Raw genomic sequence first — 13609 nt, 5'->3', positions numbered from 1 at the left:
TATATGACATATACCTACCTTCACTGGCGGACCCAGAAACTTTTTAGCGGAGGTGCAATATTGACAAAGTATGAAAAATGTTTTTTCGGAATAAGCATTTTCTCAAGATAATTTTTGGCGGCTTTTATTCCTTACATATCAAATAAGAAAACTTGATTTTATGGGATTTTAGTATGAAGTATATATTGACTTAATGAGCCATCATTTTTAGCCTAAATCGTATTTTGCACTAAAACTAAATTTTCATATTTTGATTTGGTGGGAATTTGATATTCTAGTATTTTTATTTGAATCTAAATGGGGGGTACTTTCTTATTTACATTGTAAACTTAAGTAAATTGAGTAATATAAAAATAAATAAAAGTAAAAGGACATTGAAAATAGAAATAAGGTAATCTGTATACCTTCCCAAGATGTTAGTTGGTAAAGGAAACAAATTAGGGTATTTGTATACTGAACACTGTCTTTCTTGAACTAAGACGAAGTGATAATAATTTAGTAAAAGCATTATTTTTATCAAAAGGAAAAGGAAATATGCTAGAGAAGTCTCATTTTTTAATGATTTATTACAAACTACTGTTACAGCCGGCTAATATACGCACAACAAAACTACACTGTCGCAAATAGAAAATTGTCATCATCATTTATATGAATAAAATATGAGACCTCCTCCAATCAAGTGAAGACAAATATCACCATACCAAAACCTAATTAGTATTATTTATTATGTCAATTAGAATGACTAACTGTTAAATAACATATACTGTCATATCATGTGGGTTACTATGATCCTTCAAGTATTGATCTCGTATTGTTAATTGTTAATTGATACTAAAAAATAGAGAGAAGAAAGAAGGAAAGACGACGTAAGAGATGACTACTCGTACGTCATGAGTGTATCATGTTTTCAATTATAAATTATCTAAAAGCATTTATCAGATTAGTGTCAAATCGGAAGGGTAATCTTTGTGTATTTGACTGGAGATTAGTTTAATCAAAAGGTAGCAAGAAGAAATACATGAATTACGGGAAAAGTGTAGATGTACATGATTTGAACTTAAATCAAATCAGAGTGTAAATCAATCTGATGGGGTTGGGGCGGTTGCTTAAGAGGGATGACTTTTGATAGAAAGAGAGAAAATTAAAGAAAAGCATGAGATTGTTGACCTATTATTAATCAGTTGCGTCCGCTATAAGTGACATAAAATAAGGACTTTGATTATATTGGTAATGGAAGTCCCTATCGTTTTAGAAGAGGGCAGGTTTTTTGTTAGGTGTGCACATTGGAAAAAAAGAATCTTTAGGATGTTGAAACATTTGGGGTTGCACTTGCATTGCACCCAACCCAACCCTCAACCTCAAATTTAAAGGCACCACCACCAAGCAACCAGCATCTAAATTAATCTTTGTTTTAGTTGTCATCTGCCTAATCACTATTCACTAACAAACTTTATCTTATCCCTATTTGTATGCATGATAAAACTATTTCAGCTTTATCAACCACCACACCAATGGTTAATTTGGACCCTACATATTACGATAATTTTATTTACACATATCAATCTTCGATTTGCGTTCATCAATGACTAGGATATTGTCACGAACATAGTGCGATCGAAAGAACTTCCAGAACCAAAAAAAGGTTAAGGATGTCTCAACCATGGCGAACAGGAGACAACATCTTACAGTTTGGAAGACTCTTCATAACAAGAGAGTCTGTTTGTCGAATAGAGTATCCCAGATTGTAACCTAGCTAGCTAGCACACCATTGAGTTTAATTAAAATAGATCCACAGAATTCCACTTCATTGAAGAGAAAGCAGTGTGTGCCTAACTTTTTCCGCTCAATAATTGATGGTATATAAATAGTTTATTAGTGTGTGAGAGAGAGACAGAGAGAGAGAGAGAGAGAGAGCCTTAAACTGATAATGCATATGTATGCTGCTACAGTACTATAACTCTATGTATGGATATTATTTTTGCGTACGCTTATGAACTTGTCAGGCAAAACTCCAATACAAGACTACTCAGACAAATATAACTCTGCAGTCTATATTATTAATATTGTTTGTGTAAATATCCCAGGAGAGAATATTCGCTTGAAAATTCTTCGTCTTTTTAATTTTCTTTTCTCTCTTTTTCAGTTTCTGTAAAATCAAATATGAGTAAAGGACCACACCTGGAGGACGTTGGTTAAAGACCCTTTGATGTCTAAGTTAGTTCGATTGAATCCTTGAGAAACAATAGCTAAAAAAGAGTACATAATTTTCTCTATGAGAAGAACAGGGTGATTGAAACTGTGTGTGGTGGCACTTAACCGTTTTGAAAGGAATTTTAAATTACTTTGTGTGTTAAATGTAGCCATATATTTATAGGACTATAGGCATCTAGAGTTTTTCAAAGAATATCTGCGTATTTGAAAGCCAAATTATTTACTCCACCAAATACAAAGGGTTAGTTTAGTTAAGCAAAACCCATTTTGCTTCTAGACAAATATATAACTTGGTTGAACAAGTTTCTTTCCTCTATATTACTTAGTTTTCTTTTCTTTTTTCCCCTTTTCCCGTCAAATTTCCGTACGATTTTTTTTTTTTTTTTTTTGAATTGTATGAGTAAAGAAAAGCTGACAATCCACTTCACCACCAGTACTCTTTATCCATCTTAGGCTATCATGTTTTAAAATCTTGATTTCAATGATTTCAATTTGACTTGAAACCTAGAGTCAACATCGGAAATGACTATTATTATATACATGGTATAATATTTTACAATATAATACCTGATTTTTTCCTATGCGGACATTTATTATTACCATGCAGATGTCATGTATTTTTTTACTATTTTTTTTCTGTCTCTATTTATAATCACGATAATAACGCCGTAACGTGCGCATAGGAGAAGAACTAAATGTAGTACTATGATTTATGGTGCAAATTGCAAATCAAGTCATAAGAAAAATACTAGATATGGGGTTTGTCTCTTATATTCATCACTTAGTGTAAGGAAAGCCCGCTCCATGTTCTTCAAATGTGAAAGGACCTCTTATGTGGATAGATTCTTCAAGAGGTCAAAAATTTACTTGACTGGTTCTAATCTAACAACTGCAGCAGCATTCTGTATACTTTAATGTTATTCAAATTGAATTTTCTATTTGATATAATGCCCCTCCATTTTACTAGCCAATAAAGAACTGAAAACGAAAGAACAGACCTTTCTTCTACCAAATTATTAAATTATTATTTCTCTGATAGAGTCATCAGCAGTCATAATTAAGTTGCAATGAATTAATTAATTAAGTTGACTCAGCCATGCCGTAATATATAATTTATATTTTAATTTGCATTCTTTTTAATTCTTTATCTCCTTTTGGTAAACCCCATAGATTTAATATAGGACACAGTCTTTGGTTCCCCAGTCAATCAAGATCACTGAAAACAGTCTACTTCATCAACAGAATTCAAAAGCTTTGTTATGATGCTCTTCAAGAAGTTGTCAAATTTATAATGAGAGAGAGAGAGAGAGAGAGAGAGAGAGATGGAAGTTTGGAATGAAGTAGTCTTGTAGTAGAGTATTGGGTTAATGTTCATTTATCTTTTGATCCCTTCAAAGAAAAGGACTAGTTTCATAAAAGATTGTGTTCAAAATTTTTGAAAATAACTTTTTAAAGAGGACAAGAATAAAGCAATATATATATATATATTATGTGTGTAGTCCTTGGTCTTCTTTCAATTCAATCACCCTAAAAGTCGCAGTAAATCATGAATGGATTGGCTTGCTGATGAAGCTTTTGAAACCGACATGGTCCAAGGCTACCTTTCAATTCTAATCAAAGTTTACAGAATACTTCTAGTAGATTACACAGGAGTTGCTTTGATCCCTTCATCAATTCAAATTCTTTTTTTTTTTTTTTTTTATACAATGAGCTGAATGTTGAAGTGCACAACTTTTGGTTTATTATTATGAGCACCTGTCTTTCATGGTTTCCAAGAATAAAGCAAGGATCATATTTCTGCAAGAAAATTGGAATTATATAACTTCGAATGAGACATTGCAGTCAAAAACCATATGAGCCCTTTATGAACCCACCTTGTTCACATTTAGCTTCACTGTTGTTTCCAAACATATAGGACAAATGTTGGTGCAATGCATCAGCTGGTACCAAGTTATCAAGCCAGAAAAGGCATGCCCATGAAGAGCACGAGAATGGCTATTTTGGGTTACAAGTGCCTGTTATTCAATAGATTAATCAACCCAATTCATTGCCAAGTCTAACATTCATATGGTCCACATAACACTAAAAATAGCATAACCTGATGATGAAGAGAAAATCAAGGTTCTTAAAAAAAAAGGCAAAGTGTCAATATTTGTGATTACCAACGTAACTTGGATCCAAAATAATGCAAGAAATAAAGAAAGAAAGAAAGCAAGCAAGCTAGAGAGACGCAGTCAAAGTGTTTCACCTTCATTCATACTAATTTACAACCATTTACATTCTGAAGCCACAAAAAGGGTCTCCAACTCTGAGCAAAAAGTAAAATATTGTTATTTTCTGAGATTATCTTCATTTCTGAAAGAGAAGAAATACAACTAGTCTGTATTGTCAATTTGTTTGTGTAAAGTCAAAAGTGCCCTCAATCAGCTCAGTTCTCCCATCACCAGTATTTCCTGGAATATGTCAATGACCTTGTTGTTGACTGGTTTGTAAAATTGTGTATTTTAACAGAAAATGCATCCATGTGCGTCCACAAGTATCATGCATCTATGCCTAAAATATGGAAGATCTATTTGATGCTTGGGAATGAGGATGCATGGACAAGAGGACCAACAGATCAGGCAGCAAAGTTCATACTTCATGTGTATTGTATGCAACTTGGAAATGAACAATGCTCTCCATAAGATCAGGCTTATCATACTTCATTTTAAAGATATTTGCTATTTGCTTGCCTTGATGTATAATGATGAAAAGGACAAAAAGCTACTTGGATATCAATGACGACTCATAAGATCCGCAAGGCTTATCTTTCCGCAGTTCCCAGAGTCTAGCCTATCAAATTGGGTGCAGATCTGCATAACATCTTTCTCTGATACCTTTCCCATCTCCTTGAGTTTGTATATGACATATTCTGACTTACTGCACACATAAAGCCAACATAATTAGCCAACAGAAACTTTGATTTTCTGCAACTCAGAATAAGCAAAGAAATAAGTCAACAACTCCAGACAATGGAAGTAAGTCAAACCAAGTTACAAATCTATTTTTAAGATTAGAACTTTACAAACAAATGAAGTCAGCCAAGCAAACTTGCGCCAGTTTCTAAACAAGAGTTGCTTATTGTAAGAATTCCAGGCTAACACAATTGGAACTACTAATCAATAAGAAAAAACCAAAATTCAAACCATATTATTACCTACCACTGAGGACAAATTTTACCACTTGCTTAACCTCCAGATTTCTAGAAGGAACTAAATAATCAATGCACGCTAAATTATCAAGGTCACAATTCAATCTCCTCCAAAATTGGTGGAACCTAGGCACTTGAATCAACTGCCGTGCTCATAACCTCCATGTCACCAAGAAGTATTTGGGGTTCCAACAAGAGTTAAACTGTTTGGTACTGACTAATTTGTATTGATAACTGAATCAAACTTAACTTAACTCATTAATAAAGAAAAATTGAATCAAACTTCTGTTACAACTCCCAACTATTATGATGTTACATGTCAAGGCTTACTAAGCAAGATAGCAAATTATCAGATGCATGTTGCAACTCATAAATAATTTGATCAAACACAAAAGTTCGGAGAGAATATCCCATAGGGATACAGTTCTCCTTACCATAAACCATTTGCATGCTCAAGAAATTTGCAATAAACTTTGATAATTCCAATAGAAATGGAATACTGTGCTCAACACACTTGAAATGCTTGGTTATTAAGGCCCGCAAAGGGGGACTGAGCTAACACATTAAGGAGAAGGCGGAGGGGTCTGCGCACAGCCTCATTTCATAATATCTGCCAATACTCTTCGTCTCGTAAAATTCTGTTTAGTCCCCATGCATTCAGACAGCCCTTCATAATGCGCAGAAATTGATCAATGATTGTTAATTGCAACCGACAAGCTTCACTTTCACCTCATAATATCTGAAACTTACAGTTTGTGGTCCAAGAGTTTATGCACTTGGGCAGTCAAATGGAAGGCCTTGGGTCTCAGAAAACTTAGTAAGCGGGTACTCTCTTATAATTTCTCATAGAGCTAGTTATAACACGTAATTTCAAATAGGTATTTTAACCTACAGAAATTCTGTTTCATTTTATCCACAAATATTCCTTGTCTCCTAAACTTCTGTTTAGACCCATGCATTCAAACGACCCTTCATAATGGACAGAGACACACATTGACCAATGATTGTTAATTGCAACCTACAAGCTTCACTTTCACCTTATAATATCCAAAAATTACAAAAGATGACTCACAAATCAATACATTCATTTGTGGTCCAAGAGTTTATGCACTCGGGCAGTCAAATGGAAGGTCTCATGTTTCAGAAAACTGAGTAAGCTGGTAGTCTATTATAATTCTCATAATGATAGTTATAACACGTAATTTAGGCACTTAAAGAATTTATAGTTAGTCAACAATATTGGCTTTAGATTACGAAGCTCAAGAACATGCCAAATGTATTTGAGTAACCAGGAGAAGAAGAAAGGCTAAATCAATACAAGTTTTATCCTATACGGCCCAAATATGTACCTTTTGATGAACCATCTTCATAGATCAAAAACCAACAACCTAAAACAACCTAACTGATCAAAATGTAAGTATTAAATACTAGCACATACCTCACAAAGCCATTATTGTCAATGTCAGCAGCAAGAAACTCAGAAACAGTCATATCCTGACCAAGAACCCACTTTGCCATTATCCTATGCCGTTTATCCACCCTTGCCTCAGCTAAATACAGAAATGCTCGAGCAACCGCAAGCGTCGATACAAGCAACCAAATTGAAGCAAAGATGCGACCCGACAAAGACTGGAACGCGCGGTCACCATACCCAACGGTGGTAACTGACATAACCGAAAGATAAAATGAATCCAACCATCCAAGCCTTTCCACAAAATGCATAACACCAACACCAATCCCAATACATAGCACCACAACTCCCAATGCCAATCCTACCTTCATTCTAATCCTCATCCTCCCCTTCTTGACATCAAATATGTAGGACTCCTTTTTCTCACCCACACCCTTAAGACTCCTTAGCAAATAATTCTCTTGCAAATCCAGCACATAACTGACCATCCCACTAAGCAAAATATCAATAAATCCAAACCCCACCAACACAAACATTATAGAAAACAACTTGGTTGCCGTACTAGTGGGTGTAATATCTCCATAACCAATTGTGCACATTGTCACAATACAAAAGTACAATGCATCAACTACCGGGTGTGTCTCAATTGCCGAGAAATGATGACGGTTAAACCAATATATAGTCACACCCAATGACAAATATATAACAAGAAGAATAAAAGCTTGTCTTACAATAGACTGTGAACCAAATTGGGGTCTAGGATCAGAACGCCGGTTTTCCACCTCATTTATAACAGCCATAGCAGGTGCAGTTTTGGAGCGATGGAGGTTGGTTTTGGTCCATGAATAGTTGGGGTCAATGAGCCAAGATTGCAGGGGTTGTTGAGGTTGTGGGTCTTTTGGGGTTGTGGCTATGGCGTCTAATAAAGAAGAAGAGGAAGGAGGCCTTGAGGCTCTTGGTGAACTGTAAGGCAGAGTCAAAGCATCAACTAGAGGAGAAGAGTCTTGTGGTGATGAGGGGGAAGGGCCAAAGATGATACGGTCTTTGAACTCTGAAGGGGTTAAAGGAGCCGTGAATTCATTATCTTCTGGTAGCGGACAGAGAGTATGTAAAGGTGAGAGCTTTCTTCTCGGGCTGCCTACATAGGGAAGCAGAGGCTCTTTCTCCATCTGGGTACGCCGGAAAACCGCTTTTGGTATCGCCGGGAAACCAGAAAAAGAAAACTTTTGGCTGTTATGGTGAAATGGGTTTGCAGAGAGAGGTTGAAGAATTGAAGAGAAAAGTTGGGAACTTGGGTCAAGATTCAATTGAGAGCTGTTACAAGGTTGAAGATTCTCAAAAGAGGGAAATGTGCGCTTGCGTGTGAGAGAGAGCTGGGGTAGGGGGAGTTTGATTCGGTCGGTTTGTTGGGACCTGGGGAAGCCAAGCAAAAAAGTGCAAAAAAGAGTAACAAAATACCTGTGAGAACCAACGCTGCAGATTACAACGAGGGGCAGAATTTGAGATGTGTATGTCGTCAGATTCGGTTCCTTCGGATAAATATGATTCAGCCACGCGCCCCAGAAATATATATATAGTAGGGAGTTTCTATTTTTCAAATCTACCAAAACATGCAAGACGGGTTACATGTTGAGGAAAATCAAATCTCATTGTTACTTAATTTTCTTGATTTTGATATTATATATGACATGATAGATTGTTTTTTATTTGATCAAACGATATTCCACTTTATTCTAATTTAAATGAATAGTTTAACGATATAAATAATCATTTTGGAGCTTATACTGAAGTTTATAATGTCGGATTCCAAAATTAGATACGTAAAAAAAAAAATTCAAAGTTCTAACGAACCTTTTCATGTCTTAAATATCTTTTGTCAAATAAATAAGAGGTTAAAGATGTAGACATAATATGAGTGAACTTGTAACATTGTATAGTAGTTTATAATCACATAAAAATATTTATTCATTTAAAATGTATTTTTTTTATAGTTATTTATTTAAATAAATGATAATTGTTTTAAGTTTAATATACCTACTTCCCGTGACATCATTAGATTTTGGACTATGTAGTGGAATCACAAATGAGTTATGCTATGCGCAAGAAAACAAATGTGGAAATATTGAATTATTTGATGACAGTGATACTGGTTTATATTTCTCGGTGGAAGCATCAATTATTTCCTTGCTTCTATAAATGGAGTAATGGCATCAGCAGGCTGCAATCCTATAACCACCGCCATCTCCTATTGACAAATTAGTAGTAACCATTGTCAATTTGTTATTGTCAGATTAATCTATAGCAACGTTTGATTCACGGAATGAATTTGAGAATAAACTATTTTCCATGTTATTTCTTAAGGGATGAGAAATAGAAGATTCATTTCTCACGTTTAATAATATTGAGAAATTAACCGGGATATATCACTTTATTTCCTTTCTCATGTTTGTTTTGAGTAAGAATGGAAAACGAAGTGTGTATTAGTTTTCAATTATATCCATATTAAATCAAATAAAAAAGAATGCATTTAATGATATATTGTAATTCTAAATTGTTAATAGGAACAAAACGGTCATGAAAAATATTTATTTAATATTGACTTATTTTCCTTAACTTTCCCATGAATAGGGAAAACAAAACTCAAGTTGGGAGGATGACTTCACTTTCTCCATACTTTCCCATGGGCCAGGCAACGATTTTCTATGCCTTGACTTACCAAACATGGAAAAGCAATTAATTTCTCATTCCCAAATCTCCTTTTCCATGAACCAAACGGGGCCTATGAGAACAATTTTAAACACTTATACTGTGATGTGTATGTCTTAAATTATTAGATTATCTGAATGCTTCAGTTACTGTGAAATACGGATAAATGAACAAGAACTAATGCAGATGGTCAATGCAGGTAAATGCGCAAGAACTAATGTAGATGCTCAAGGACAAGGATCATATCATGTGATTGAAGGCCATAATTAATTATTTGGGTTATAACTTATTAGCAAAGCCATGAGATCATCATTAACATAAACATGGTTTGTGGATCGATTAGTTGCAAACTAACTAGTTAATCATCACAAATTAGTCAGAGCACCTGTAGAGTTTCACTGAAGAAAATAACGTCAATGGCAGACAAACATATGGTCATGGGAAGGTAATCCTAGTATGTCAAAAATTAAACTCAGATATACGGCCATGATCAAGCTGGTAGTGTACATGTGTTGTAGCTTTTTTGGTCTTGAGATGGTGCTAAGGATGTTTGTTTGAGAAAACAGCAATGCTCTTCTGAACTGAAATATATAAAATGACACAGGATATATTTGCACGTCAAGAATATTACTGAAAAACAAATATCAAAATCACACAATAGAAGTATGAGCAGAGTTGAATATTTTAGAAACACAAAAAATCAAGCACTTTATCTTAAAATATACAACCAACAAGAACATTGTCTTTAAATATAAAATACAATTCAATCATCATCATCAAGGACGCTCCGACGCCTCTGAATCTGGAAGAATAAGAGTAATCCAAGACATGGGGCAAAAATCAGTTCAATTTTACATGTAAAATTTAACCGAAAGAAATATCATTACAAATTGATCATCACTTACAGTGACTTTGGTCTGTTTTGTTGTTTGGTTGTTGATCTGCTCCAACAACGAAATGAGCCTCTCTTCGGAAACCTAAAAACAAACTCTTGTTAATGCACTTAAAAAATATTAAGCCCTGTGAAGAAACTATAAAAGCGACCACAATATGAAATATCACACCATACCTTCTCAGCTATCTGGCCCATTTGAGCAGCTCTCAGTATAACATCTTCAACACCCTTTGCCTTCTCAGGTTTCACCAAAGCGATTCGAGCAACTACACATGCATAGCACTAAGTGTATTAGATCAACAGATAAGCCTAACCCAGAGTATGAATTGCTATACACTTATGCATGTTACTGAACTGCAAACAGACAACAGCCCAGATTAACAACGTATCATACTCCATCTTTCTTATTTTAAACCGCCTAAATCTTGTGCCAAGATATCAAAGTACCATGGTTTATTAACTATTGTCATAAAAATAATCCAAACATAGTATCCTAAACCAAGAATAGGCTTTTCTAAAAGAGGAGAAGTGATAATAATGGTAAATTTTCCAAGGAGCGCAAGAATAATAATCATGAAACGCCAATTTCAGATATCAACTTACTTCTTTCACGAGCTTCCGCTGACACAATCTGACTAAGCATCATCTGCCTCCGTTCTTCAGCCTCCCTAAGTTAATTTCCTTATGTATCAAATCAATAAGAACTTTCTGGAAAAACAAAACAGAAAAAACTAATTCCCTAATTGATTTGAAACCCAACCTCTTGGCATCTTCATTTGCCCTCTGCTGTTCCGGATTTTGTTGTTTCCCTCCGGACCCTCCCTATCAATCAATGCAAGGTGGCGAGATCAGCACGAAATCACAAAAAATGCCACTGCACGTTTTTAGCTAAAACACTCAGATAAACCCAAGTTGATTGCTTACCACACCATGTTGAGCCATAAGCTCCTGCATTCTTCTTTGTCTGATTGCTTCTAATTCAGGATCCGCCTAAAATGGAGAGCAATAAGTAACAAAAACTTAAGGAAAAAAACAAATCATAATGATTAAAATCATAATCATCATACTGACTAAATATAAAATTGTGCCAACCACACTGTATATCAGTAAGCATATCTACATGTATTTAGCAAGTTGCAACACATCTCAGACCAGCAAAGAAACACATGATGACTGTGAAATCAGAACCCATGTTCCTAATCCTCCAAACCCCATGGCATCGCAGATACAAAATAAAAAAGAAATTGAAAATTTCAAAACAGTCCGGAACACCCTACAATGGCCAAGACAGTCTAAAAAATCTCCTCAACAGAGACTGCAGATATATGCACCAAAAGAACTACCTAACTCTCTTGGAGCCTGTTTCAGGAAGTATTTGCTTATAACTCGTGTGATAATAGCTGTTCTTTCAAAACCTATTATTTGCTATGCCTGCTCAGTGTAACAGCCATGCCCAACCCTGACAACTACTCAAAAGTAAAAATTGAGCTCCCAAATATCCAATATTCATTTCTTGGCCAATTGCATACCAGAATCCCAAATAAAATCACAACACCACACAAAATTAGAATTATGCAAAACAACATCAAAGATTGTGAATTACTCAACTCAAGCCCTAATTTGGGGAACGAAGATAAAATAGACATGAAATCTGCACAAGCATTTCCAAACCCTAACGCTGCATCCTTCTTTGTCTGATTGCTTCTAGTTCAGGATCATCCTAACAAGGAGACCAATAAATTTTGAAGACAACAAATCCAGTGGGCAAACAAAAACTTAAGGGACAAAACAAATCATAATGATGAAAATCTTAATCATCATACAGACTAAATATACAATTGTGCCAACCACAATGTATATACCAGTAAGTATATCTACAGTATTCAGCAATTTAGCAACACATCTCAGACCAGCAAAGGAACACACGAGGACCGTGAAATCAGAACAGATGTTCCTGATCCCCCCTCCCAAACCCCATTGAATCGCAAATCTTGCATCTCAGATACAAAATGAAAAAGCAAAAGAAGAACAGCAGGACTTCTGAAGCAAATCTAGCATCTCGTTGCAACACTAGCAAAAGCCATACAGACGCACATATGGAATTGAAAATTTCAACACGCAGTCTGGAACACCCTACAATGGCCTAAACAGTCTAAAAAAACTCTTCAACAGAGACTACACATATATGCACCAATAGAACTACCTAACTATATTGGAGCATGTTTCAGGGAGTATTTGCTTATAAGTTTATAACTCTAGTGATAATAGCTGTTCTTTCAAAGCATATTACTTGCCATGCCTGCTAAGCATAAAAGCCAAGCCCAACCCTGAAAATTACTCTTCCTCTTACAAAATCAGTAAATACTGAGCTCCCAATATTCATTTATTGGCCAATTGCACACCAGAATCCCAAATAAAATCACACCACCACACAAAATTAGAATAAGCAAAACACCATCAAAGAGTGTGAATTACTCAACTCAAGCCTTAATTTGGGGAACGAAGATAAAATAGACATGAAATCTACACGAGCATTTCCAAACCCTAACGCTGCATTTGGTATCTGAAAGTGAAAAAGATAACAATGAAATGGAAAATAGTAGAGAGTAGGTTACCATTACCATTGATTCAAGCTGTGGATAGCGATCTAGTGCTCCAACCAGAGGAAAGGAAACCAAAGTTGCGTTAGGCAGGTGTCGGATTCTCGAGTTAGCCTTTTATATACGACTCTTGCTCTCACCAACGAAAGCTGCTGTGATATACGCGGGTTGGTCAATTTTGTTTCCTACCCAGCAAAATTGAAACTTCCAATTTTAACCCTAAAAACAAATTGAAAAAAGGAAAAGCAAAACTCTGCAATGGGAAGGGAACTCGAACATTTTGTTGGATTGGGAAGTGCATTATTGCAAGGTAGAAACACAAACACCCTTGTGTGTTTTTAACAAACTATCTTTTCTATCAGGCTGGACGATGGCACAGGCCCCGAATAATATTTTTTTAGCCCACTTCTAAAAGAAAATGGGCCTCTTTCTTTTTAATTTATAACCCAATCTTATGCATGAATATTTTCTTCCCTATTTGTTTTTATTTTCAATCTTTCTTTTGGGTCAACTCTTTGTTTTTAATCTGTTTTGTTCTCTGTCTCTCTCTTTTATATGTTGAACCTTAAGGCATGATTACAAGACCCAGAAAAATC

The 13609-nt window shown here is 35.2% G+C and overlaps 2 protein-coding genes across 6 annotated transcripts; both read right to left on the bottom strand.

Moving 5' to 3' along the window:
• Window positions 1-3909: 3909 nt before the first annotated feature.
• Window positions 3910-8332, bottom strand: LOC117626547 (two-pore potassium channel 3-like). 3 transcript variants are annotated; one of them, XR_004585591.1, is made up of 4 exons: window positions 6840-8332; window positions 4944-5130; window positions 4086-4226; window positions 3910-4008 (listed from the first exon to the last, which is right to left on the bottom strand). XR_004585591.1 is itself a non-coding variant. In XM_034358283.1 (3 exons), exons 1-2 carry the CDS (start codon window positions 7979-7981, stop codon window positions 4986-4988), a joined length of 1287 nt encoding a protein of 428 aa, XP_034214174.1. In that variant the 5' UTR covers window positions 7982-8332; the 3' UTR covers window positions 3979-4226; window positions 4944-4985. The 3 variants fall into 3 exon arrangements, 2 of the variants coding, with proteins under 2 accessions (XP_034214174.1, XP_034214173.1); XM_034358283.1 differs by having other exon boundaries at window positions 3979-4226; XM_034358282.1 differs by lacking the exons at window positions 3910-4008; window positions 4086-4226 and having other exon boundaries at window positions 4339-5130.
• A 1796-nt stretch (window positions 8333-10128) lies between these two features.
• On the bottom strand, window positions 10129-13302 carry LOC117626447 (DNA-binding protein DDB_G0278111). Of its 3 annotated transcripts, XM_034358149.1 has the most exons (8): window positions 13035-13219; window positions 12022-12133; window positions 11338-11403; window positions 11174-11235; window positions 11017-11081; window positions 10588-10679; window positions 10424-10495; window positions 10129-10320 (listed from the first exon to the last, which is right to left on the bottom strand). In XM_034358149.1, the coding sequence occupies exons 3-8, from the start codon at window positions 11365-11367 to the stop codon at window positions 10282-10284; spliced, it is 360 nt and encodes a 119-aa protein (XP_034214040.1). In that variant the 5' UTR covers window positions 11368-11403; window positions 12022-12133; window positions 13035-13219; the 3' UTR covers window positions 10129-10281. The 3 variants fall into 3 exon arrangements, with proteins under 3 accessions (XP_034214040.1, XP_034214039.1, XP_034214041.1); XM_034358148.1 differs by lacking the exon at window positions 12022-12133 and having other exon boundaries at window positions 13035-13302; XM_034358150.1 differs by lacking the exons at window positions 12022-12133; window positions 13035-13219 and adding an exon at window positions 12894-13002.
• Window positions 13303-13609: the final 307 nt, after the last annotated feature.

Source organism: Prunus dulcis, chromosome 4, assembly GCF_902201215.1.
Source record: "Prunus dulcis chromosome 4, ALMONDv2, whole genome shotgun sequence".
NCBI lineage: Eukaryota > Viridiplantae > Streptophyta > Magnoliopsida > Rosales > Rosaceae > Prunus > Prunus dulcis.
Note: the sequence above shows the minus strand (reverse complement) of the source record. Positions and strands in the feature narration are given on the sequence as shown.

What these genes read in the sequence shown, in the direction of transcription:
- LOC117626447 (XM_034358148.1), bottom strand. An exon ending in TTATGGCTCAACATGGTGTG is followed by an intron (nt 11,236 to 11,337) that starts GTAAGCAATCAA and finishes ATTGATTGATAG; the next exon opens with GGAGGGTCCGGAGGGAAACA. An exon ending in TGGGCCAGATAGCTGAGAAG is followed by an intron (nt 10,496 to 10,587) that starts GTATGGTGTGAT and finishes GTTTGTTTTTAG; the next exon opens with GTTTCCGAAGAGAGGCTCAT.
- LOC117626547 (XM_034358283.1), bottom strand. Translation starts at nt 7,981, where the DNA reads ATGGAGAAAGAGCCTCTGCTTCCCTATGTAGGCAGCCCGAGAAGAAAG. An exon ending in GACAATAATGGCTTTGTGAG is followed by an intron (nt 5,131 to 6,839) that starts GTATGTGCTAGT and finishes TTATGTGTGCAG; the next exon opens with TAAGTCAGAATATGTCATAT.